This window comes from Budorcas taxicolor, chromosome 21, assembly GCF_023091745.1.
Source record: "Budorcas taxicolor isolate Tak-1 chromosome 21, Takin1.1, whole genome shotgun sequence".
Classification (NCBI taxonomy): domain Eukaryota; kingdom Metazoa; phylum Chordata; class Mammalia; order Artiodactyla; family Bovidae; genus Budorcas; species Budorcas taxicolor.
In genome coordinates, this window is record NC_068930.1 from 38,531,858 (window position 1) to 38,557,049 (window position 25,192).

The 25,192-nt window shown below is 46.6% G+C and overlaps 1 protein-coding gene and 1 pseudogene across 1 annotated transcript; both read left to right on the forward strand.

The window, feature by feature from the left end:
- Positions 1 to 8,180: 8,180 nt before the first annotated feature.
- LOC128066641 (mast cell protease 3) lies at positions 8,181 to 10,137 on the forward strand. Its single transcript, XM_052659722.1, has 5 exons — positions 8,181 to 8,232; positions 8,427 to 8,574; positions 9,056 to 9,191; positions 9,383 to 9,640; positions 9,976 to 10,137. Exons 1-5 carry the CDS (start codon positions 8,181 to 8,183, stop codon positions 10,135 to 10,137), a joined length of 756 nt encoding a protein of 251 aa, XP_052515682.1.
- Positions 10,138 to 17,023: 6,886 nt separating this feature from the next.
- Positions 17,024 to 19,708, forward strand: LOC128066858 (mast cell protease 3-like; annotated as a pseudogene).
- Positions 19,709 to 25,192: the final 5,484 nt, after the last annotated feature.

Genomic DNA, 25,192 nt, shown 5'->3' on the forward strand with positions numbered 1-25,192 from the left:
CAGACCATCCTCCCTGGGGCTGATCCAGAATCAGAATGCAGGATTGGCATGCCCGCAGCTCAGTAACTGTGTCTCAGCTGGGCTCGAAGGGCTGGTTGCTTATTTATTCACTGACTCCTATTCACAAACGCTCACTGTGTGTTTAGAAAGGCAATGACAGGATTCTGCTGTTTTCTGTTCCTCCTCCCCCCCTCCCACCATCTCTTCCCCTGAACCCCATGCAAAGCTGTCAGCCAGGTCTGCTTCCCCACACCTGTCTTCCAGGGCTGGCCCTCCTGCCAGGGCTGAAGCTGAGCACCATCAGGGGAAGACATGAACCTCTCTGTTCCTGGGGCTCAGGGTGAACTCCTTAGCTCCTTGCTCTGGGTACATGGCAGGGAGGAGTGGATCACACCATGGGTCCCCGACACCAAGAGCACAGGCTGGGGCTGCAGCTCCAGGACAGAGACCCTCCTACTGGGGAGTGGGGGGGTACCTGAGCTGACCTTGAACCCCCACAGCCAGGGGAGCTGGCCCAGAGCAGGGCTGGGTCTCCCGAGAACCCCTCGTTCTCATCCAGCCCCTCGTTCTCATCCAGCCTGAGTAGGAGTGTTATTGCATGCAAGTCTAGAACATCAGTCATTTTGGTTCTAGCCATGAAGCAAATCTCTGCTCTGCCCACTGGCGCATACTCGGCCCCTGGGGGAGGGGCCGCAGGGAGGGAAGAGAAGGAACAGGGCAGCCCTATTTTTCACCCTTAGTGTGCTGTGCGGTGCTTAGTCACTCAGTCGCTCAGTCGTGTCCGACCCCTTGCGGACCCATAAACTGTAGCCTGCCAGGCTCCTCCATCCACGGAAGTCTCCAGGCAAGAATATTGGAGTGGGTAGCTTTCCCTTCTCCAGGGGATCGTCCCAACCCAGGGAACGAACCCAAGTCTCACCACATTGCAGGTGGATTCTATACCAGCTGAGCTACCAGGGAAGCGCACTCTTAATACAGTAGGTAGAAATGTCACTGCACACGCTCAAATGGTAGGAACACCCACTTGAAAGGCAATTAGAATCTGACTCTAAACACTCATCCATTGGGTGGGCCAGAAAGAGGCTCCCTGTCAGGCTGCAAGCTACTGGCTGTGCAAACCAAACTGCAGTCAGGGAGGCCCACGAGGTCTGGACAACTGGAGAAGCGCCTCTGCTCTTAGGCCGTCACGGTGGCTGCTGCTCCATAGGGTCCGAGACAACCTAGCCTTTCATCCTGGGGAAGGTCTTGGTTTGGAGAGTATGTGATTTTTGCTGGGCAAGATCTCCCTGTGCTGGTCTCCCCTCGCCAGACGCTTCCATCTGCCATCCCTCCAGGGTCTTGACTGTGGTGCTGAGCTGCCTGGAAGCTGAGCCTGAATTCCAGCCCTTGGCTGGTGCCGCCCTACCCCTACACACAGCACTGTGCTTCTCTGGGGCATGTGTCAACACTCTGGGATACGGTTACCCTAAAGGCAGGCCCTTTCTCCTCTGGCTGTGCACAAATCACGCAGCAACACAATCTCCTAGGGACCTGGGGCACGTTTACAAAGGAAGAGTGGTGATGACACAGCTTCTGATTTGGACCTGAAAAAATCCCAAGATTCACTAGGGACCCAGCTCCTTGATTGAAAATCGCACAAAAGGAAAAGAGAAACAAAAACGTACTGTTTAAAAAATGAGCCTAGCCACACACATATTCAGCTCAAGTATAACATTTACTTTGAGGAAATGGTTCTGTGGTTTGAAAAAGTTTAAGAATATTTGTTGCCGACTTGTCCTCCTTCGAGAGATGAGGGAGACAGTCCCAGGAGGGACAGTGAGTGCCTGGAGGCCCCACAGAGTTAGGACGGAGCCTGGGCTCAGCCAGGTCCCCTAAGAGCCAGGCCAGCAAGAGGACTTCCATGTTTTCTAACCCTGCCCACTGATGACTTCCTGCCATCCCTGGACAAGACAGGAGCCTCTGCTCAGATACCTCCCTCCACACAGAGCGAGTCCCTGGGCTCCCATGGCAGCCATTCTCTGACAAGAACTCGGACAGCTTCCTGGTGAGCTGTTCTGTCTGCTCATGGGCACAATCAGATGAAGGTGCGTGAGCACCTAAAACATGCTGATTTCTTCAAATCTTCTGGTCTGTGGAAATGTCCTCCATCCCCCACTTTTCAGGAAACAGTCCTTAACTTCTTTAAAGATCTTTGCAATGGAAATAAGAAACAAAACAAAATAAAAACATCCCTGGACTTCCCTGGTGGCTCAGTGGATAAGAATCTGCCTGCTAATGCAGGGGGCATGAGCTTGATCCTTGATCTGGGAAGATTCCGCATGATTCAGAACAAGTAACCTATGCAGGAAACATACCGAGCCCGCGTGCTGTAACTACTGAAGCCTGTGTGCCTGGAGCCTATGCTCTGCAGCAAGCATAGCCACCACAGTGAGAGGCCTGCACACCTGAGGGAAGAATAGCCACTCTAGAGAACGCCCACGTGGAGCAATGGAAACCCTGCACAGCCAGAAATAAATACATAAATGAATATAATTGTTAAAATATCTGTAATGACCTCCAGTGAAACGCCTCTACTGACCAAGGCCTCTCCCACCACTTTTTCCCCCCAGACCCACAAGAAGATTCAGTTCCCAATATACCTGGGGAGAGATCCGCCAGGCCAGCTCTGGGGATGATGGACCTGAAAGAAAGGTCAAGCCCTTGCTAGTCTGTTTCGGGAATGTGCTTTGGAACAGGAATGGCTCTGCCTTCCCTGCCCATGACCGTGCTGCTGTTGGTACCACAGTGGTCTTGCAGGGTTTATTTCCTGTCTCTGTATCCCACACAACACGACTTTTGGCCAACAAATGCTTTACTGTGAAAGAACGCTGAAGCCAGGAGTTCATGTCCCATATCACCCAGAAACAGCTGGCCCGAGAATTGTGTAAGATTTAGTAATGTAGATGGTGGAAAGACAACCACCTTCAAGATTGGGATGCTGTTTTCCAGAATGTGGTATGTGCTTTAAGCCAGCAGTGAGTATAGGGTGTTGTTTCTCTCCTAGCCAGAATACATGGTTCCTGAGACAACGAAGTGACCACAGGGGGTTGCTCTCATTCCTACTCTTACAGCTATTAACTCTGTCTCAGGTTTCCTTCTGTCTGTATGACCTTGGACTCTTCTGATTTTTAGAGGCGTTAATTTGTAGGAAAGCAATCAACAGAGAGATAAACTTACTATGCAAGTTAGGTGGGTAATCCTAATTGCCGAGGGAAGATGAGATTCCCTGTGTTACATCTTGGTAACTTGGTATTTCCATTCCTATTAGTGATGGTCAGTGAAAGGCTACTTTAGCCCAATAAACATAAGACCAGCAAAATCCTTGAAGAATAAAGAATCCCACTAGCTGAGACACTTGAGATAAGATTCCTCTGTATTCTTCTCAGATGATAAAATTCCTGTCCTTATAATGACGACCCAGTCTCCTTTGTCAAGGATCCTTTCCAATTTCGTGGAGAAGGAGATGTGTGTGTGCGTGTGTGTGTGTGTGTGTGTGTGTGTGTGTGTGTGTGTATCCATCTGGTCTAATGTGTTATTTAAGACCTTTGTTTTATTTTTTTCATTTTTTATCTGAATGATCTGTCCATTGAGGTAATTGGGGTGTTAAAGTCCCATATTTTTACTGCATTACCATCAATTTCTCCCTTTATGCTTGTTAATATTTATGTTTTTAGGTGCTCCTATGTTGGTTGTGTGTATATCTAAAGTTGATATGTCTTCTACTTGGATCGATCCCTTGATTGTTATGTAATGTTCTTATTTGTCTCTTGTCACAGTCTTTGTTGTACAACATTTTGTCTGAAACAAGTATTGCTACCCTGGCTTTAATTTTGTTTCCATTTGCTTGGAGTACGTTTTCTATCCCCTTGTTTTCAGTCTGTGAGTATCTTCAGATCTGAAGTGAGTCTTTTGTAGGCAGCATATGTATGAATCTTGTTTCTGCACCCGTTTAGGTACTGCATTCCATTTAATTGGCTCATTTAGTCCATTTATATTTAAAGTAGTTATTGATAGGTATGTACTTTTTGCCTTTTTGTTCATTGTTTTTTGGTTGTTTTTGTGCTTCTTTTTTTGTTTCTTCTTTTGCTCTCTTCCCTTGTGATTTGATGATTACCGTTAGTGTTACATTTGGATTCTTTTCTCTTTTTTCTTTGTGTGTATCTAGTAGAGATTTTTGGTGTGTGATTACCATCAGGCTTATATATATGTATCAATATATATACATCAGTATTCTATAACTGTAATTATTTTCAATTGTTGGGCTCTTAAGTTTAACACATCCTTACGACTCTGCATTTTTATCCCTCTCATTGTTCATTTTTTTGACATTGTACTTTATGGCGTTTTATTTCAAGGGTTCCTTAAGTACCTATTGTGGATATAGATGATTTTACTACTTTCATCTTTTAGCTTTCTTACTAGCTCTATAAGTGGTTGATAGCTACCCTGCAGGTTGTTGCTGTTCAGTTGCTCAGTCATGTCCAACTCTGCGGCCTCATGGACTGCAGCATGCCAGGCTTCCCTGTCCTTCACTCTCTCCCGGACAAATATACCTTCATTTTCCCTTACCAATGAAACTTTTTCTTTGATAATTTTCATACTTCTAGTTTGAGCTTTTCTTTTTCGTTTAGGGAAAACCATATAACATTTCTTATAAGGCTGTGTTTGTGTTGCGGAACTCCTAGCTTTTGCTTGTTGGAAAACTTTAGCTTTCTCCTTCAAATGCAGCCTGCCCAGTGAAGTACTCTTGGTCATAAGACAGTTTTTCTTTTCATCACTGGAAATATATCATGCCACTCCCTTCTGGCTTGCAAATTTTTTGTTGAAAAGTCTGCTGGTAGCTGATAGTTCCCCTATACATAACTTTTTGCTTTTCCTTTACTGATTTTAATGTTCATATTAATTTAAAATTAATATTTAATTTTTGCCATTTCAATTACAGTGTCTCAATGTGGTCATCTTTGTGTTTATCCTGTTTGGGACTGTCTGTGTTTCCTAGACCTGGATATTTCTTTCTTTTCCTATGTTACGGAAGTTTTCAGCTATTATGTCATCAAATATGGTGTCTAACCCTTTTCTTCTCTCTTCTCCTTCTGGGACTCCTATACTGTGACTATCAGTATCCGTGATATTATCTCAGTGTTCTATTGAACTGTCCTCATTAAAAACATTCTTTATCTCTCTCTCTCTCTCTCTTTTTCTGTTCAGGTTGAGTGATTTCTGCTGCTCTCTCTTCTATTTTGCTGATCCACTCCACTGTATCATCTAATCTACTATTGACTCCTTCTAGTGTATTTGAAATTTCAGTTATTGTATAACTGAACTGACTGATTCTTCAGTTCTGCTTGGTTCTTCTTTAGATTTTCTAATTCTTTGTTTTTATATAGATCAACTCTTTGTGATATATGTTGCAATAATTTTTTTCTGAGTTATTTTCTGTATTTTGGTTCTGCTTATGCTTGATTTTTGAGATACAAACTTTAAAAAACTGTATTTTACATATCACAATTTATTTATCAAACTCTTCTTTTAATGTTTCTGTATTTAGAGTCATTGCTAGAAGACCTCTAATTTCATTAAGGGGTTCATCCACATTTTTTTATTACTATGGTTTTATTTCATACATTTGTATCTTGTATTATGCACTTACTCAGGTGGTTTACGTGATGTATGACTAACTTATTGCCCTGATATCATTTATTAAAAAGTACTATTTTCACTCAGTGATTGTTTTTTTAATGTCACCTCAGTGTAAACTACATTTTCATATGTGCTTGGGAATGTTTCTGGATTTTCTATTCTTTTTCTTTGGTCTGTCTGTCTGATCATGAGTGGGCAACACACTGTTTTCAGAAAATACATCTTACGGGATGTTTTTTAGTATCTAACTAGTTATTCCTTCATGCTATTTTCCAAATAAAATTTAGACATTAGCTAGAACTTCCTAACAATAGGAGAAAGAAAATTTTTTTAAATTGGAATCACATTTTTATATTAACTTTGGGAGAATCAGTGCCTTTTTGGTGTGGTTCTACCCTATCAGAGAACTGACTATCTTTCTATTTCTAAAGTCTGTTTTTATATTTTTCAAGAATCCTGTAACATTTTGCTCAAATAGTGTTTCACAAATCTGGTTATGTTTTTCCCAAGCTCTTTGTGTTTTTTGTTGCTGCTGTGACAGATTATCTTTTCAAATGTGTCTTCAAACTGGTTGTTGTTCATATATGTGAAGCCTATGGATCTCCTTTTACCTTTGAAATAATGTCAGGCTTATGGAAAAGTAACAGTTATAATACAAAAACTTTAATTTTCCTGAACCATTTGAGAGTAAAGTTACTGACACGGTGTTCCATCAGTCCTCAAAAACCATAGAGGGCAATTTCTACAAACAAGGAAACGCTTATGTGACCACAATTCAACCATGAAATCCGGGAAATTAACATTGATGCCACCAATACCATCTAATCTTCAGACAGTAAGAAACTGGGTCACTTGCCTTAATATGTTAATTATTTGATTAGTCCCCACAGAGACTTATAAAACAGATCTCTTCCTCATCTTCTCCAAGTGCATCCCCTGCTCTCCCCGCCCAGGCTCTGGTGATCCACGTCAGGCAGCCGCTTCAAAGCAATGCCCGCCTCGCCCTATTTGTCCTGCTCTGAGACATCCCACCAGACTGCCCTTTCTGTTGGAGTCCCTGATCCTCCTTGAGCTCCTTTACCACCGACTGGTCAACCCTTGTGTAAGCACCCTCCTCACAGCCCTTGGATGTTCACTCCCTTCATAGTAGTAGTACTAAACGTCGCTCAGTCGTGTCTGACTCTGTGACCTGTAGCCCGCCAGGCTCCCCTGTCCATGGGATTCTCCAGGCAAGAATACTGGAGTGGGTTGCCATGCCCTCCTGCATTCCCTACGGAAGGCCACATTCCTCACTTCACTTGCGTTCTGATATCTCATCCAGGTCATCCAGTGCAGGGTGTCCAAGCCCATGTTGGATGAGGACACCACTTGGTTCACTGTGACTGTCTTGCCAGAATCACTGTTGACCATGGGCTTTGTTTCTTTAACTAAGGTGTTGTTGCTTTTTAAGAGGCTGGGATCAAGATGTTTAGAAACAACCGTTGTTTTGATTCCATGGCTTCCCCCATTTTCATGATGGGGACATGACTGCCACTGCATATCTCCATCCCACAGGCTCTTCTTACGTGACTGCAACCAAGGAGGTCTAGGGCCCTCCTTTTATAATCTGGGTGAGGGGAGCTCTTGATTGCTTTAAGCAGTGGAATATGGTAGAATAGGTGCCATATGACATCAAAATCTAGGTAATGAAAAAACACAGCTTCTAGATGACTCACTTTTTAGGAGATGTTCGCTCTGGGGAAACCAACCACTGTGTCATGCGGGAGCCACAGAATCCCATGAAGTGAGACAACCTGAGGGGCTCTTGTGGAGAAAAACCAATGTGCCAAGTGGATAGCCAGCATCAACCACTGGGCATGTGTGAGCATCCTTCAAGTGATTCAGCCTCTAGGCTTCGAGCAGCCTTGATACCAAGGTGAGTAAAGGGATGCCATCCACACTGTACCTGGACCAAAATGCAGATGAAAGCAATGTTGCTGTTGTTTTAAACCACTGAGTCCTTTAGTAAGTGGAATAAGCCCTTTTGAGCATCACTTTCACACCATTATGTCTATTCCACACTGTGGATCTTGCCTTTATAGTCTGATCATGATGGTTTATCTCCTCTACATGAAGCAAAGAATCTCATGTCCAATATTTCTCACATTCTTGGTGAAGTAGGGGTCTCAATACACAACCACCCTGGTGATCTAAAATGAACCACGCAAAGACTTTCTTTGATCTATCATCATGAGGCCCAGGTTTCTGGGATTCAGGCACCTGAGGGCTTAAAGACTGGCTGATGCATCCACCCCCCGACCCCCACCCCACCCAATGGATGAAAACTTACCAGAGGCTTTAATTAAATTCAAAAAACAGTCCACTCGGACTACAAAAAAGTGGTTTGGGGCTTTCAGATAAGGCTCACGTGACAAAGGCCAGAACATGGAAGGGGACGACTCAGGCTTAAAAGACCAGAAGGAAGCAGCAGCCGCTCAGATCTGGGCAGTCTTCCTGGAGAGATGGTCCTGTTCTTGCTCCTGGTGGCCCTTCTGTGCCCTACTGGGGAGGCAGGTGAGTGACGGTCCCACCCTCAGAGGCCCAGTCCCACCCCACATGGACTGACCTGCCCAGACATTACACTCATGCACAGCCTGGGCCTGGTCCATCTAAGAAAATTTCTGAACTCAGGGAAACCCTGATCCCATCTCCCCTCTTCAAACTTTGGCTCCATGAGCACAGCGGGCAGGCTGGAATCTTTCTTTCAGGGAAAATCATCGGGGGCCATGAGGCCAAGCCTCACTCCCGTCCCTACATGGCATTTCTTCAGTTCAAGATTTCAGGGAAATCTTACAGATGTGGGGGCTTCCTTGTGCGTGAGGACTTCGTGCTGACAGCAGCTCACTGCCTAGGAAGGTGAGGAGCAGTGCCTGGGCCCCCATCCTTCTGCTGAGCCCTCCCAGGGAACCCTCTTAGGAGCTGCAGGCCTGTGCCACCAGGTAACATAGGAAGCTAGTCAGACACTGGGGAGAGAGGGACAGGTCAATGCCAGTCGCCCATGGAGAGAAGGGACTGATCAAACCTGGAACATAAGGAAGCCAAGGTTGTGGCCTGGAGCCCACAGTGCAAATGTGAGAAATTCATGTTTTCTTTAGAGACAGTCAAGCTCGAGCAGGACTGAACACCCTCCGTGGACTACAGAAACTGCCACCCTGCCCAGGCTGCCAGGGAGCAGACAGTTTAGAGATGCTCAGCCCCAGAGCCCACTGCCTAGAATTTTGCCACACCCTTCTCCTGCCCTGCCCCAAGTTTTGCCCTGTCCCAAGCTGTGCTCTTTCCTCCTGGCTCCTGGACCATTTCTCCTGTGACACCCCCTCCCTTTCTGCTCTATGTGCAGCTCAATTAATGTCACTTTGGGGGCCCACAACATCAGGGACCGAGAGAGGACCCAGCAGGTCATCCAAGTGAGAAGAGCCATCCCACACCCACACTATAATGATGAAACTTTGGCCAATGACATCATGTTACTGCAGGTGGGACACATGGGTACACTGACTCTGGGACACTTCCTTCCTGGGGTTCTGCATCCACCATGAACTCATTCCAGACCCTCCTCCTGTACAACACCTCCTTGGTCCCAATGCTGAGAAGACGGCAACCCTATTACTGTCCTGCAGCCTCTGTGGGCCAACAGTAGGTGAGAATGCTTTTCCTCTACGTTCAGCTGACTAGGAAGGCTGAGATGACGGATGCAGTGAGCCTCATCAATCTGCCCAGGAGCTTGGAGAAGGTGAAGCCAGGGATGATGTGCAGTGTGGCCGGCTGGGGGCAACTGGGGGTAAATATGCCCTCTGCAGACAAACTACAGGAGGTGGATCTTGAAGTCCAAAGTGAGGAGAAATGTATTGCTCGCTTCAAAGACTACATCCCCATCATGCAGATATGTGCTGGAGATCCAAACAAAAGGAAGGATTCTTTCTTGGTGAGATCCCCATGTTATCTGTGCAAAACCGTGGGCCCAACTGAGCTGGGATGATGGGTGGCCGTGGGAACAAAGCTCGCTCCTTTGTCCCCAGCCTGTCCTGTGTCCCTGCGGGGTGAACACTGCCTTACAGTCACAAATGGGTGAGGCTTCCTGCAGGAGGAGCAGCAGGATTCTCAAGGCAAGGGTGGAACCTCAGGACCAACAAGGCCCTGATATCAGCCAGGACCCCTAACTGAGCCCACCCACTCCAGGGTGGCAAGGAGACCAGACCTGAAGAAGGTGAGTTCGGACATGAAGAAGGTGAGCTCAACCCTTGCTCTCTCTGCCCACAGGGTGACTCTGGGGGCCCACTTGTGTGTAATGGTGTGGCCCAGGGCATTGTGTCCTATGGAAAAGATGATGGGACAACTCCAAATGTCTACACCAGAATCTCCAGCTTTCTGTCCTGGATCCAGAGAACAATGAGACGGTACAAACACCAGGGATCAGCATGACGTGTCCTCGAGATGGACCTCTCCATCTTCCCTGGGATTGGAAGCATTGGTCAAAGTGTGTGGAGGAAGGTTGCCTGGAACTTAATAAACATTCATCTCTTGAAAAGTAATCACTGATTGCTCTGTTATTTACAAATTCATTAGGTACCTTCTTTGTCAGGGAAACATCTGTTCACATTTCTGATCTGTTAGTGGCTTCCCCCTCCAGCACATACACTGCTCCTCCCACCCCTACCTTCCGTTCTCTGTAATAAAATCTTCTGCTGTACCTACAGCCAGCTGCCCCTCAGGCTGCCCATGAGCTCCATCAGAGAAGGGAGACCCCTCCTCAGGAACACAGGACCCTCTTGTACACGACCCTTGTGTCTCATCCTTATACCCTCCTCCTCGTCAACACTTACTTCCCTCCCCCACATCCCAGTGTCCAGGGGGGCAACAGAAGAGAATCCAGATTTGGAAAGGGGACCACCTGAGAATCTCTGGGGTCGAGGGGGCACTTGTCCACCCTAACAGAAATGGGGAGGTTTACAGAGGTGTGGCTCACCCCAGGAGTGTTCCCTCCCTGCATCAGAGAAGACAGGTCAGAAGCCTGAGAAAGTTTCAGGAGGCCTTCAGTATGCCTAGGGCCAGCTTGAGTTCCTGTCACAGCCCTGTCTTGGAGTCCTGGGCCCAGGGCTCTGTGCAGCCTCTGGTGTCTTGCGGGCACATCCTCCTTCAGCCCCAAGTGACCTTCAAGGAGCTCCTCCACCTTGGGCTGAGCCAGCCTCTCCCATCTCCATCATTCCCACATGTATGTATGTTTCTATATAGGAAAGCCATAGTAACAAATATTTTTAGATGCAAGATATCCTAATATTTCAAAGGTTTCCCATACCCAATAGCTCATTGAATAATTTTTTCTGTTCTATCTTTCAATAATCTCTGAATTTTCATGTAAGAATCTATTCAGGAAAGTAATCTCATTTTTAAAACATGCAGCTTAGAGAAGGCTGGGCTAAACAGAAGTGATTTGCTGGACGTTTGCATGGTGAGTGAACTTCCATCAAGGCAAAATGTATTTTGTGTGTAAAAGCAACACATTTAATCATGTAAAGATCACTAAATACAGGACATATAAGTAAGAAATTTAAAATTGCCTACAATTTCACCACCCACAGATCATCATCATCAATGGTTAAGCTTGTGTCCTTCCGCTCTGTTTATTCATAAGATGCTCTTGCTACAACTCACTGGGACTTGGCTTGTTTAGAACTCCTGTGATCTTTTCCATTCCTCTTTCTTCTGTCTCATACTGGTGACAGTGTTGGAATCATCTGCACATGTTCAGGATGGCCTGGCCCAGAGATATCAGAGACGTGGTTCTCTCGTCTCTGGACAGGGAATATTAGTGGAGAGTAATTATTAGGGTGATCACCATCACTTATCTCATCACCTCACCAGTAACCAGCATTTTTGGAGAGGAAGTCTCTTCCCCTCACAGGAACCCTGATTTGGACGGGACACCCCCAGTCTCAGCTCAAGGGATGCTGGATACCAAAGCACAAGCCAAAACAGTCAGGTCACTGAATGCTGAAGGACCCAGTGATGGTTGGTTTTGGTCCAATGAGCATCAAGTCCAATACTTCTGTTCAACACTGCGATAAGAAAATTTCTGTCACAGAATATTTACACTTGAAGAGCTGATTGTAAGCCCAACAGAAATGTGAGGCTGGAACCCTGGCAAGATAGGAAATGGGATTGCTGTTTGGTTCACTTTGGTGAGTTCAGGTCTATCTGCTCCCAAACCAAGTTCAGCCACTTCCTCACACTTGGCAATGAGCAGACCCCTCATCATAGTACTCACTGGCTTGTCCTCTACCCACCTATTCTGGGTCTACCTCTGTGTCCTGTCAGCTTCACAGGGGCAGGAGCTGAATCTCTTATATCCCTGAACCTCCCCTATTGAGTAATTATTCATGATATTATCAGAATCATGAAAGTACGAAGAGTGGACAAGTGGAGATTCAATTACTGAGAGGCTCCTGGGGATCCAGTTCCTCTTGGTGTGATAGGGAAAAACTTTGGTATTCTGTTAGTTAATCACTAATGGCATATTGGCTATAACATTAATTATACATGATGACACATCTCTGGGAACGCTGGCTCCCGGGTAATGAGCTTTAAGCTAAAATACCTTTGTTTAGCTCACAGGAAACAAGCCAACTGATGAAAGACTGCAGGACAGAAGAAATTAACACAACCACCCTGAGGCTAGTGGAACCAGGAAACGTTTGACTTTACTCCATTCCCTTCTAGTATAAAAGTAGCCTGAATTCTAACTCAGGTTAGGTGGTTCTTTGAAACACGAGTCCACCATCTTCTTGGTCTGCTAGCTTTCTGAATAAAGTTGCTATTCCTTGTTTCAACAACTCATCTCGTGATTTATTGTACTGTTGCTTGGCAAGTAGTACAAGGTTGGACTAGATAACACTGGCTGCACCACAGGCTTCACTTTGGTATTCCTTCTGGTGAGTCTTCATGTGCGAATGTAGTGATGGTGTCATCCTCTCCCAATCCAGGGCAGAGAAGGTGGTCATCTGTAGAATGCTGACACCCGGCTAGTGGGGAGTGCACTGCTGGGAGGTCTGTGGGGACACTGAGCCTCCCTTCCTTCCTTCCCCTGTGCTTTGTGTCTGGAAGGAAGAAACCCCAGCAGCTGTGACCTGGACAGACCTTCAGGAAGATGCTGCCACTCCTACTCCTGATGGCCTTGTTTCTGCCTCTTGCACTGGGACTGGTGAGTGATGACCCATTCCTGAGGGTGTAGCCCATCTCACCAAGCCTCCCGCAGTCCTGACCCTTCTGCACAGCTCTAATTTCTGAACCAGGTCCCATCCCAACCAAGAACACAAGTTTGATGCCACATAGACACTCAGCAAGGAGAGGTGGCAGGCAAGCAGGGAGATTTTCACTAAGGTCTTCCGTGGGTCTCAGGCTGTCTCTCACCACCAGAGGAATGAGTTGTGCATCTGGTAGAGGATGTGAAGCTACAAAACACAAGTAAGTAAAATCCCTCACACCAGCCAGGAAAAGACAACTCATACAAACCAACCACAGTACAGGAGTTGTCAGCGGACCCGGCTTATGAACCAGTGCCTACCACCCCTCACTCCTGTCCAGGATAGGAGCCAGGTGTGAGACTGATCAAAGGTGCTAGATGACAGCACCCAAAGCTCTGCATGTGTCCTGGCTCTTTCCCAGGCCCCAAGCAGCTCCTTTTCTGCCCCACCTCCCCTGCCTCTCAGGCCCTTAGCTACTCCACTGTGGCAGTGCCCTCCACCCACCCCTGTGACCTGAAACCCCAACAACCTCAGCCAAAAGCTAATGGGAGGCCACTTGTGCAGCCAAAGAACATTTTCTGAGATCCTGGGATGTGTTATGCCCTAGCACATGAGGATTTTAGAAAACTCACCTCTATAAGTTCCTCATGCAAACTCACATTCAGTTCAGTTCAGTTCAGTCGCTCAGTCGTGTCTGACTCTTTGCGACCCCATGAATCAGCACGCCAGGCCTCCATGTTCATCACCATCTCCTGGAGTTCACTCAGACTCATGACCGTCGAGTCTGTGATGCCATCCAGCCATCTCATCCTCTGTCGTCCCCTTCTCCTGCCCCCAATCCCTCCCAACATCAGAGTCTTTTCCAGTGAGTCAACTCTTCGCATGAGGTGGCCAAAGTACTGGAGTTTCAGCTTTGGCATCATTCCCTCCAAAGAAATCCCAGGGCTGATCTCCTTCAGAATGGAATGGTTGGATCTCCTTGCAGTCCAAGGGACTCTCAAGAGTCTTCTCCAACACCACAGTCCATAAGCATCCATTCTTCAGCACTCAGCCTTTTTCACAGTCCAACTCTCACATCCATACATGACCACAGGAAAAACCACAGCCTTGACTAGACGGACCTTTGTTGGCAAAGTAATGTCTCTGGTCTGACACGGTTTCCGCTGTTTCCCCATCTATTTCCCATGAAGTGATGGGACCAGATGCCATGATCTTCGTTTTCTGAATGTTGAGCTTTAAGCCAACTTTTTCACTCTCCTCTTTTACTTTCATCAAGAGGATTTTTAGTTCCTCTTCACTTTCTGCCATAAGGGTGGTGTCATCCGCATATCTGAGGTTATTGATATTTCTCCCGCCAATCTTGATTCCAGCTTATGTTTCTTCCAGTCCAGCATTTCTCATGATGTATTCTGCATATAAGTTAAATAAGCAGGGTGACAATATACAGCCTTGACATCCTCCTTTTCTTATTTGGAACCCGTCTGTTGTTCCAAGTCCAGTTCTAACTGTTGCTTCCTGACCTGCATACAGATTTCTCAAGAGGCAGGTTAGGTGGTCTGGTATTCCCATCTCTTTCAGAATTATCCACAGTTTCTTGTGATCCACACAGTCAAAGGCTTTGGCATAGTCAATAAAGCAGAAATAGATGGTTTTCTGGAACTCTCTTGCTTTTTCCATGATCCAGTGAATGTTGGCAATTTGATCTCTGGTTCCTCTGCCTTTTCTAAAACCAGCTTGAACATCAGGGAGTTCACGGTTCACATATTGTTGAAGCCTGGCTTGGAGAATTTTGAGCATTACTTTACTAGCATGTGAGATGAGTGCAATTATGCAGTAGTTTGAGCATTCTTTGGCATTACCTTTCTTTGGGATTGGAATGAAAACTGACCTTTTCCAGTCCTGTGGCCACTGCTGAGTTTTCCAAATTTGCTGGCATATTGAGTGCAGCACTTAATTTCCCAATATTCCTGAGAAAGCTCCCAGAAGCCCTTCACTCATGTCATTGAAAAGCACAAGACACAGTGTCACTCCCCCAGGGCTGTCTGTCACCTCAGTTTCCCCTCAGCTGCAGCCCTGCCGTGAAGTCGCCGGACCGTCACAGCTCCTGGGCTGTATCTCCTGGGACTCCACGCTCCTCATACCTCTACTCTGTTCTCTGTGCAGCTGAATCAGCATCACCCTGGGGGCCCAGAGTCTCAAGAAGCAGGAGAGGGTGCCGCAGGGTCAAGTGCTTTTTTCCATGTAGAAACATGTGTCCTTAAAGACACCACAGAGACATTTATTTTCCTGAGCACCACTCATTTAGGAGGGGAAAAAACAGTTTCTCACCACTCTCTGCCATAAAACTCCATCATACACCAAGGGTTCTATATTTGTGTAGAATGTCTCAATGTGTGCGGGGTTTCTATCTTGTCATCTATGTCTCTATGGCACCATCAGTACCACACTGTCTTCATTACTATGACTTCATTTGCTAAAGCAAGAGCTCCTATCTTATTCTCATTCTTTAAGCCTGTCTTCTCCAATGTTGGCTACTGGTTTTCCACATCTATTTAGAACCAATAAAGTTCTGTGAAATACTTCCTGAGTGCAATGAGTCTGTAGATCACTTTTTGGAGAATGAATACCTTAAAAGTATTTTCTCTTCCAAACATGAATGTGAAATATCTTTATGATTTATACTTAGTTATTTGACCATTTCCATGATTTTAATGTTTTTTTTTCAAATTTCATTTTCTAACTATTATTGTATAGATAGAGAGATGATTAATGTTTGAGTTGACTTTGTGCCCAGAAAATTTGACAATTACTAATTATAATAATTGATCTGCAGATTCCTGGCTATTCTTATTGTACATTATATCTTGAATATCCACAGTTTTATTTCCTCTTTCCCTGTCTTATACCTTTTACTTCTGCTGCCTGCTTAACTGTAGTGACTAAAATCTCTAGTATATTATTGAAGAGAAATGATGATTATGGCTGTCTGTGTGTCCTTGTATTGTTTTGCTCTTGAATGACAAACATAGAACATTTCATCAGTAAGTATATTGATTGGTGTGCGATTTTTGCAGGGATCATTTATCAGAATGAAGACCCTTGTTTCTGCTCCTATTTTTTAAAGAAATTTTTAAAAAGAAGGATAGTGAGTTCTAGTAGATGCTTTTTCCCCATTCAGTTGAAATTTCATTGGTGTTTCTTCTTTCATCAATGTGTTGTGTTACAGCAATTGTGTTTTGAATGAAAGCCACTCATCCTCAGAAAAACCCAGATTAGAAATGATCTAATACTTTTGCTTATGGACTGATTGGATTACATCAATACTGGAATAACATTAACCCATAAATTTCTCCTCCCATATTGTCATCACTGGGTTTGTCATCTAGGTTTTGCTAGTCTCATAAGGGGCCCTCGTGAGGATGGGACCATCACTCACCTGCCTCCCCAGTGGGGAACAGAGAAAGGGCTGCCAAGACCAACGACATAAGGGACCGTCGTGACAAGAAACCAATGTGCCCAAAGGACAGCCAGCAGCAACCACTGGGCATGTGTGAGGGAGCCTTCAAGTGATTCAGCTTCTGGGCTTGAAGCTTCCCTGACACCAGTGGGAGCAGATGGGTGCTGTTCACATTGTACCATGAGCAGATTACAGATTCATGGGTCAAGCAATTTTGGTGTTATTTTAAACCACTCAGTCCTTTGGTAACTGGAATAAGCCCTCTTCAGCATCACTTTCACACCATTCTGGCCAGCCCACATCCTTAATCTCACCTTTCTTATCTGATCATGATGGTAAGCTCTCCTCCACCAGAAGCAATAGAGCTTATCTTCAGTGTTTCCCACAGTCTCACCCAAAGAGATCCAAGACAGAATCTCTGTGATGATCTAAAGAGAACCACAGAAATGAAGACATTCTTTGATCTATCATCCTGAGGCCCAGATCAAATAGTGATGTGACACTTTCTGAGAAGCCTGCTGTAATAACGGCCACAACAGAGGAGACACTCAGGGTTAAAAGATCAGACGGAAGCAGCAGCTGTTCAGATCTTATCAGCCTTCCTGGAGAGATGGTCCTGTTTTTGCTCCTGGCAGCCCTTTCTCTGTTCCCCACTGGGGAGGCAGGTGAGTGATGGTCCCATCCTCAGAGGCCCAGACCCACTCCACATGGCACAGACCTGCTTAGATGTTACACTCATGCACACTCTGGCCCTGGTTCATGTAAGGAAATTTCTGGACTCAGGTCGAATTTTCTCAAAGACCACCAACCTTGGTCCCATCTCCCCTCTCCAGCCTTTGCCTCCGTGAGCACAGCAGGCAGTCTGTTATCTTTCTTTCAGGGAAAATCATCGGGGGCACGAGGCCAAGCCGCACTCCCGTTCCCTATATGGCATTTGTTGAATATCAGGTTGCAGAGGACATTTTCAGCTGTGTGGGTTTCCTCGTGTGTGAGGACATTTTGCTGACAGCAGCTCACTACTTGGGAAGGTGAGGAGCAGTGCCCGGGCCCCCACCCTCTGTTGACCACTTGCAGGGGACATAGGAAGCTCTTCAAAGTCCAGGTGAGCTTTGGGGAGAGAGGGAGAAGTGAATGCCAGTGGCACATTAAAAGAAGCAACTGATCATACCTGGAATGGGAGGAAGCCAAGGTTATGCCCTGGACCCTAGGATACACATGTGAGAAATTCACGTTTCCTTCTGTGACTGTCAAGATGCTGCATGACTGAACACCCTCGTGGACTCCAGGAGGTCCTCCCTGACTGTGCTGCTAGAAACAGACAGCTCAGAGATGCTCAGCTCCAGGGCCCATTGCCTAGAATTCTCTCCCCTCCAGTCCCACCCTGTCCCAAGCTGTGTTCTTTCCTCCCAGCCACTGGAGGAAAGATATCTCCTGAGACATCTGCTCCCTCTCTGCTCTCTGTGCAGCTTAATCAATGTCACCTGGGGGCCCACAACATCACGGAACACAGAGGATCCAGCAGGTAAGCCCCATGAGAAGAGCCATCTGCCACCCAGACTGTAATGGTAAGACTTGGGTCAACGATATCATGTTACTGCAGAGGGGATGCATGGCTGCACTGGTTCTGGGACACTTTCCTTCCAGGGTTCTGCATCCCCCATGACCCCATTCTGCTCTTCCTCCAGTATGACCCCTTCCGTGGTTCGAGCACTGAGAAGAAGGCAACCCCATGACTGTCCTGCAGTCTCTGTGGGCCATCAGTAGATGAGAGTGTCTTTCCTCTTCTTCAGCTGATTAAGGCTGATTTGACAGATGCAGTGAGCCCCATCAATCTGCCCAGAAGCTGGCAGAAGGTGAAGCCAGGTATAATATGCAATGTGGCTGGCTGGGGGCAACTCAGGGTAGATTTGTCCTGTGCAGACACACTATAGGATGTAGATCTTAAAGTCCAAAGGGAGGAGAAATGTATCACTTGCTATGCTGGAGATCCAAACAAGGGGAAGAATTCTTTCTTGGTGAGATCCTCAGTGTTGTCCATGCAAAACCTTGTATTATCAGCAGCTGCATTAGGCATTATTGACAAAATGGAGGCACGGCTCCCAACCCCCTCTCCTTGTCCCGCAGGCACAGACCCGGGATGAAGGAGTTAGCTCTTGTGATTCTGACTTGTTCCTTCCTCTCTTCGGTTGAGTTGGCTGGAAAGAATGTTAAGGTGCTTATTGTTCTTGAGAGAAGCATGAGAAAGCACAAAGCCTCTGCAGTTGTGCCCAGAAAATAATCTATCAAGTAACCACTGACATTTGCTCAAGGATTTTTACAAAGAATGTCCCAGGATGAGCACGTAGGCCGCAGCTTGAGGCCATGGGAAGGATTGTTATCTGAGACCTGTTTGTGAGGGAGATGTTAATGACAAAGGAAGATTGCTGAGTTTAGGGTTTAGGAATAATTAAGAATAGCTAGAAGCCTTTTTAGGAGACAGTGAGCTTAGGATACTAGGGGCAAGCAGGATAGAAAGATAAGAGATAAACTGAGGAATGTGGTAGGCAGCTCAGACATAAGCATGAGTTACAGTGTAATCACAAGTAAACACGATTCTGAGAGAATCGCTGAAACAGGAACTCTGTTTGAAGGGCAACAAGGAGATAATAAATCTGGGTGAAGGGGAGCTGAAAATGAAAAACCTCTGACCTAATGTTTTTCAAAAAGTATAAAGAAGACGTGATGCTTGAAATAAACATGTAGTTCCATACCTCGAGTCAGAGGCTACATCATTCCCCGCCAACACCACTCATCCCTTCAGGCTGATTTCCTGGCTGCTGGAGCTGGATTTGGCATTGGGTCAGGTGAGCTGGGAGGATGAGGGGCAGTGGGAATGAACCCCGTGCCTGTGTCCCCGGCCTGTCCTCCTCTCTGGTTTCAGTCCTGTGTTCCTGGGGGTGAACACTGCCCCAAAGTCATATATGGGCAGAAGCTTTGTGTGGGAGGAGCAGCAGGATTGTCAATGCCTAGATGAAACCTCAGGACCAACAAAGGCCCTGAAGTCAGCCCAGGCCCCTCACAGAGACCAGCCTGGGCATCAGTGGGGAGAATAACTGAAAAAGGTGAGCCCAGCCCTTGCTCTCTCTGCCCACAGGGTGACTCCAGGGGCCCACTAGTGTGTAACGGTGTGGCCCAGGGCATTGTGTTTTGTGGAGAAGAGCATGGGAGAACTCCATATGTCTACAAGAGAATGTCTAGGATTCTGTCCTGGGTCCAAACAACAATGAGCCAGTACAAATGGCAGGGATCAGCCTGAGGTGCCCCTGGGATGGACCCCTCCATCTTCCCTGGAATGGGTGCACTGGGCAAAGTGGGCGAAGGAAAGCTTCCTGGAATTTAATAAACTTTCATCTCTTGAGCAGAAATCACTGATTCCTCTTTTATTTACCTAAACACGTTTGTTAGGCACCTAGTCTGCCAGGCAACCATCTATTCACATCTGATCTTCCTCCTTCAGCACATACACTGCACCCCACCCCCACCTTCCAACTCTGAAATAAAAACTCCTGCTGCACTGACAGCCAGCTCCCTCCAGTCACATGTTGCCAGTGCCAGCTCCACCTACAGGCTGCCCTTGAGCTCCATCAGAGAAGGGAGACCCCTCCTCAGGAACACACGACCCTCTTGTCAATGATCCTTGTGTCTCATCCATATGCCTCCTCCTCATCCACACCTACTCTCCTATCCCCCATCCCAGTGCCCAGAGGGCAACAGAAGAGAATTCAGATTTGGAAGGACGGCCACCTGAGAAGCTCTGGGGTTCAGGGTGGCACTTGTCCATCCTAACAGAAATGGAGGAGGTTTACAAAGGTGTGGCTCACTGAATGCAGTTCCTCCCCGAATCAGAACAGACAGAGGTGAGAAGCCTGAGAAAGTGTCAGGAGGGCTTCAGTATTCCCAGGCCCAGCTCGAGTTCCTGTCACAGCCCTGAGCACTAGGGCCCTGTGAAGCCTCTGGTGTCTTGACAGTACATCCTCCTTCAGCCCCAAGTGACCTTGAGGGAGCTCTTCCATCTTGGCCTGAGCCAGCCTCTCCCCACCTCCATTATTGCCATGTAGGTGTGTATATAAATATATTTATCTCGAAAGGAAAGTCATTGCAATAAAAAGTTTTGGATTCAGGGGTATTCTAATGTTTCAAAGGTTTCTTATAACCTATAGTTTATTGACTCAATTTTTCCTCCTATTTGTCAATAATCTCTGAATTTTATATCTACGGATGTATTTGGGAAAGTTGCTAATTTTTAAAACATGCAGCTTAGGGAAGACTAGGCTGAAGGGGAGTGGTTTGCTGAACATTTGCGTGGTGAGTGAGTTTTGACTGTGGCAAAATGCATTTTGGATGGAAAAGCAACAGACATCATAGTTAAATACAGAACATACAAATAAGAGGGTTAACAGAGGTGCAGAATTCCATCATCCTCAGATCATCCTTAATGCTTACACATATTTCCTTTTGCTCTTTTTCTATTGGTTCATAAGATGTTGTTCTTTCAGTTCACTTGGGATTGGGTTGTATAGAACTCCTCATGCCGTCCTTTCCATTCCTCTTTCTTCTGTCCTCATACTGGTGAGAGGGTTGGGGTCATCTGCACATGCCTAGGATGGCCTGGCCCAGGGTTATCTGAGGCATGGTTCTCTGGATACTGGACAGAGAATACTTTGTGGGGAGTAATTATTAGGATGAGTAGCATCCGTATCTCTTTCGCTGCTCACCAGTCACCAGCATGTTTGGAGAGGAAGCCCCCCTTCCCACTCATGAGCACTCTGATTTGGGTGGAAGAGCCCCCATCTCAGCTTGAGGGACGCTCAGTGCCAATGGTCCCAGGGATGGTTTGTTTTGGCCCAGTGAGTATCAAGTCCAGGACTTTTGTTCAGAACTGTGGGATAAGAAAAGCTCCCTATGTTGTGAAATATTTACGTTTAAGGAGGTGATTCTAAACACTCCAAAAATGTGAGGCTAGAATGGTAACAAGATAGGCAATGGGATTGCTGTTTGGGGCACTTGGGTGTGTCCAGGGTACCTGCTCATAAGGCAAGTCCAGTCTCTGCCTTCCCACGTTGGCACCAAGCAGACCCCCTTGTCTTGGTCCTCACCATCTTTCTCTCTACCCGCAGATTCTAAGTCTACCTCTGCCTACTGTCAGCTTCTCAAGGGCAGGAACTGTCTCTCATATCCCTGGACCTTGCTATTGAGTAATTATTCACGATCATAAAAGAACCAACAGTGGGGAAATGGAGATGTTCTTGATTCAGTCACTGAGGTGCTCCTGGAGTCCAGCCCGTCCGCTGCTATATTATGGAAGAATCCTCGCAGTCTGTTAGATTAGTTACTAATGGGGTGTTGAGTACAAATTTAAATTATACATGATGGCCCATCAGTGGAATCCTGCCTCCCAAGTAATGAGTATTAAGCTAAAATGCCTTTGTTTACGATACAGGAAACATCCTGGCCAGGCCCACCAATGAAAGACTGCAGGACAGAAGAAACTGACACAGCCTCTCAGGAGGCTGACTGGAACCAAGGAATGTTTGATGCCACTCCCTCCTCTTTTATCATAGTATAACAGAAGCCTGAATTCGAACTCAAGGAAGACGGTTCCTTGGGACACAGGTCCACCATCTTCTCGGTCTGCTGGCTTTCCAAATAAAGTCACTATTCCTTGCCCAAACAACTCATCTCTGTGTTTATTGACTTACTGTACAGCAATGAGCTTGGACTTGGTAACACTGACTGCACCACAGCCTTCACTTTGTTGTTGTTCTTGCTCTGTGTCTCTGCAGTGGGAGTGCAAGTGTGGTGACTGTCGTTCTCACCTATCCCACAGCAGAGAACATGGACACACGTGGCATGCTGACACCTGGCAGAGGGGGTGCCCAGCTCTGGGAGGTCTGGGGGGGGCACTGAGCCTCCCCTCCTTCCTTCCTCTATGCTTTGTGTCTGGAAGGAAGAAACCCCAGCACCTGTGACGTGGGCAGACCTTCTGGAAGATGCAGCCACTCCTGCTCTTGATGGCCTTTCCTTTGCTTCTTGGGCTGGAACAGGTGAGTGACTGCCCCCATTCCTGAGGGCAGAACACATCTCACTAAACCTCCTGCAGTCCTGACCCTCTGCTCAGCTCCAATTTCTGAACCAGCTGCCATTCTAATCAAGAATACAAGTTTGATGCCACATAGACACTCAGCAAGGAGGGATGGTGGGCTGGAAGAAAGGTTTTCACTAAGATCTTTCATGGGTCTCAGACTCTCTCTCACCACCAGGAAAGTGGGTTGTGCATTTGGTGGAGGATGTGAAGCTCCAAAACACGAGTAAGTCAAATCCCTCAGTCCAGCCAGGATAGGACAACTCAGACAAACCATCCACAGTACGGGAGTTTTGGTGACCCAGCTTAAGAACCAGAGAAAACTTCTCAGTGCTTCTGACCCTTCACTCCTGCTAGGAGAGAAGTCCAGGGTGTGATTGATCAGAAGTGGCTAGGTGACATTATCCAAAGCTCTCTAGGTGTCTTGACTCTTCCTCAGACCCGAAGAAGTCCATTTTCTGCCCCACCTCCCCGCCTCTCAGGCGCTCAGCTGTCCCAGGGTCTTTAGCAGTGCCCACCCCCATTCCTGTAGTCTTGAATCCCACCAGTACTATCCGTATTAATCTCGGTCAAAAGCTAGCCATTCACTTGTACAGCCAAAAAAAAGAAAAAAATATTTACTGAGATCCTGGGATGCATTAGGCTCAAGGACATGAGGATTTTACAAAATTCACCTCTATAAGCTCCTAGTGCAAGCTCACATTAATTTCACAATATTCCTGAGAAAGCTCCCAGAAGCTCTGCACTCATGTCATTTAAGCACAAGACACAGTGTCACTCCCCCAGGGCTGTCTGTCACCTCAATTTTCCCTCAGCTGCAGGCCTGCCCTGAAGTCGCCGGCCCGTCACAGCTCCTGGGCTGTATCTCCTGTGACTCTAAGCTACAGATAACTCTACTCTGTTCTCTGCGCAGCTCAGTCAGCGTCACCCTGGGGGCCCAGAGCATCGAGAAGCAGGAGAGGGTGCAGCCGGGTCAAGTGCTTTTTTTTCCAAGGATAACGACGTGCCTTGTAAGACAGCATAGTGACATTTATTGTCCTAGCACCACTTACTGAGGAGGGGAAAAAAGTAGTCTTTTCCTCTTTCTCTGCCATGAAACCTCCGTCATAAACCATGTTTGATATACGTGTCGTACCTTAATGACTAAGTCATGTCTGACCTTTGAGACCCCATGGGCTGTAGCCCACTGGGCTCCTCTCTTCTCGGAATTTCCCAGGCAAGAATACTGAAGTGGGTGCCTTTTCCTTCTCCATGGGATCTTCCCAACCCAGGGATTGAACCTGGGTCTTCTGCGTTATTTGGTGGACTCCTTACTGTTGAGGCACCTGGGTAGCCCTTGATGTGTGTGTATCATTGTGCCAATATGTGTGGGGTCTCTTTTTCTTGTCCATTAGTCCATATCCCTGTGCTCCATCAGTGCCACACCATCCTCAGTACTATGACTTCATTTGCTAAAGCAAGACCTGCCATCTTGTTCTCATTCTTTAGGACGACCTGGCTATTTTTGGTCATGGATTTTCCCACATCTATTTTCCATGTCTATTTAGAACCCAGAAAGTTCTAAGAAATACCTCTTGGATGCAGTGAATCTATAGACCACTTTTTGGAGAAATGACATTTAAAAAATATTTTCTCTTCCAAACATGAACATGGAATATCTTTCTGTTTAAATCTTCTAGCAACCCCTCGTCCAAGGAGCGGTGGCTGCACGGGTGCAGGAGGGCCTAGAGGATCTCTCCCACGTTGAAGGTTAGGAAGGGCGGCGGTGAGGAGATACCCTTCATCGAAGGTAAGGAGCAGCGGCTGCGCTTTGCTGGAGCAGCTGTGAAGTGACACCGCACACCCAAGGTAAGAGAAACCCAAGTAAGATGGTAGGTGTTGCAAGAGGGCATCAGAGGGCAGACACACTGAAACCATACTCACAGAACTAGACAGTCTAATCACACTAGGACCACAGCCTTTTCTAACTCAATGAAACTACGCCATGCCCGCTGGGCAACCCAAGATGGGCGGGTCACGGTGGAGAGGTCTGACAGAATGTGGTCCACTGGAGAAGGGAATGGCAAGCCACTTCAGTATTCTTGCCTTGGGAACCCCATGAACAGGATGAAAAGGCGAAATGATAGGATACTGAAAGAGGAACTCCCAGGTCAGTAGGTACCCAACACGCTACAGGAGATCAGTGGAGAAAGAACTCCAGAAAGAATGAAGGGATGGAGCCAAAGCAAAAACAATATCCAGCTGTGGATGTGACTGGTGATAGAAGGAAGGTCCGATGCTGTAAAGAGCAATATTGCATAGGAACCTGGAATGTCAGGTCCATGAATCAAGGCAAATTGCAAGTGGTCAAACAAGAGATGGCAAGAGTGAACGCTGACATTCTAGGAATCAGCAAACTAAAATGGACTGGAATGGGTGAATTTAACTCAGGTGACCATTATATCTACTACTGTGGGCAGGAATCCCTCAGAAGAAATGGAGGAGCCATCATGGTCAACAGAAGAGTCCGAAATACAGTACTTGGATGCAATCTCAAAAATGACAGAATGATCTCTGTTCGTCTCCAAGGCAAACCATTCAATATCACAGTAATCCAAGTCTATGCCCCAACCAGTAACGCTGAAGAAGCTGAAGTTGAATGGTTCTATGAAGACCTAT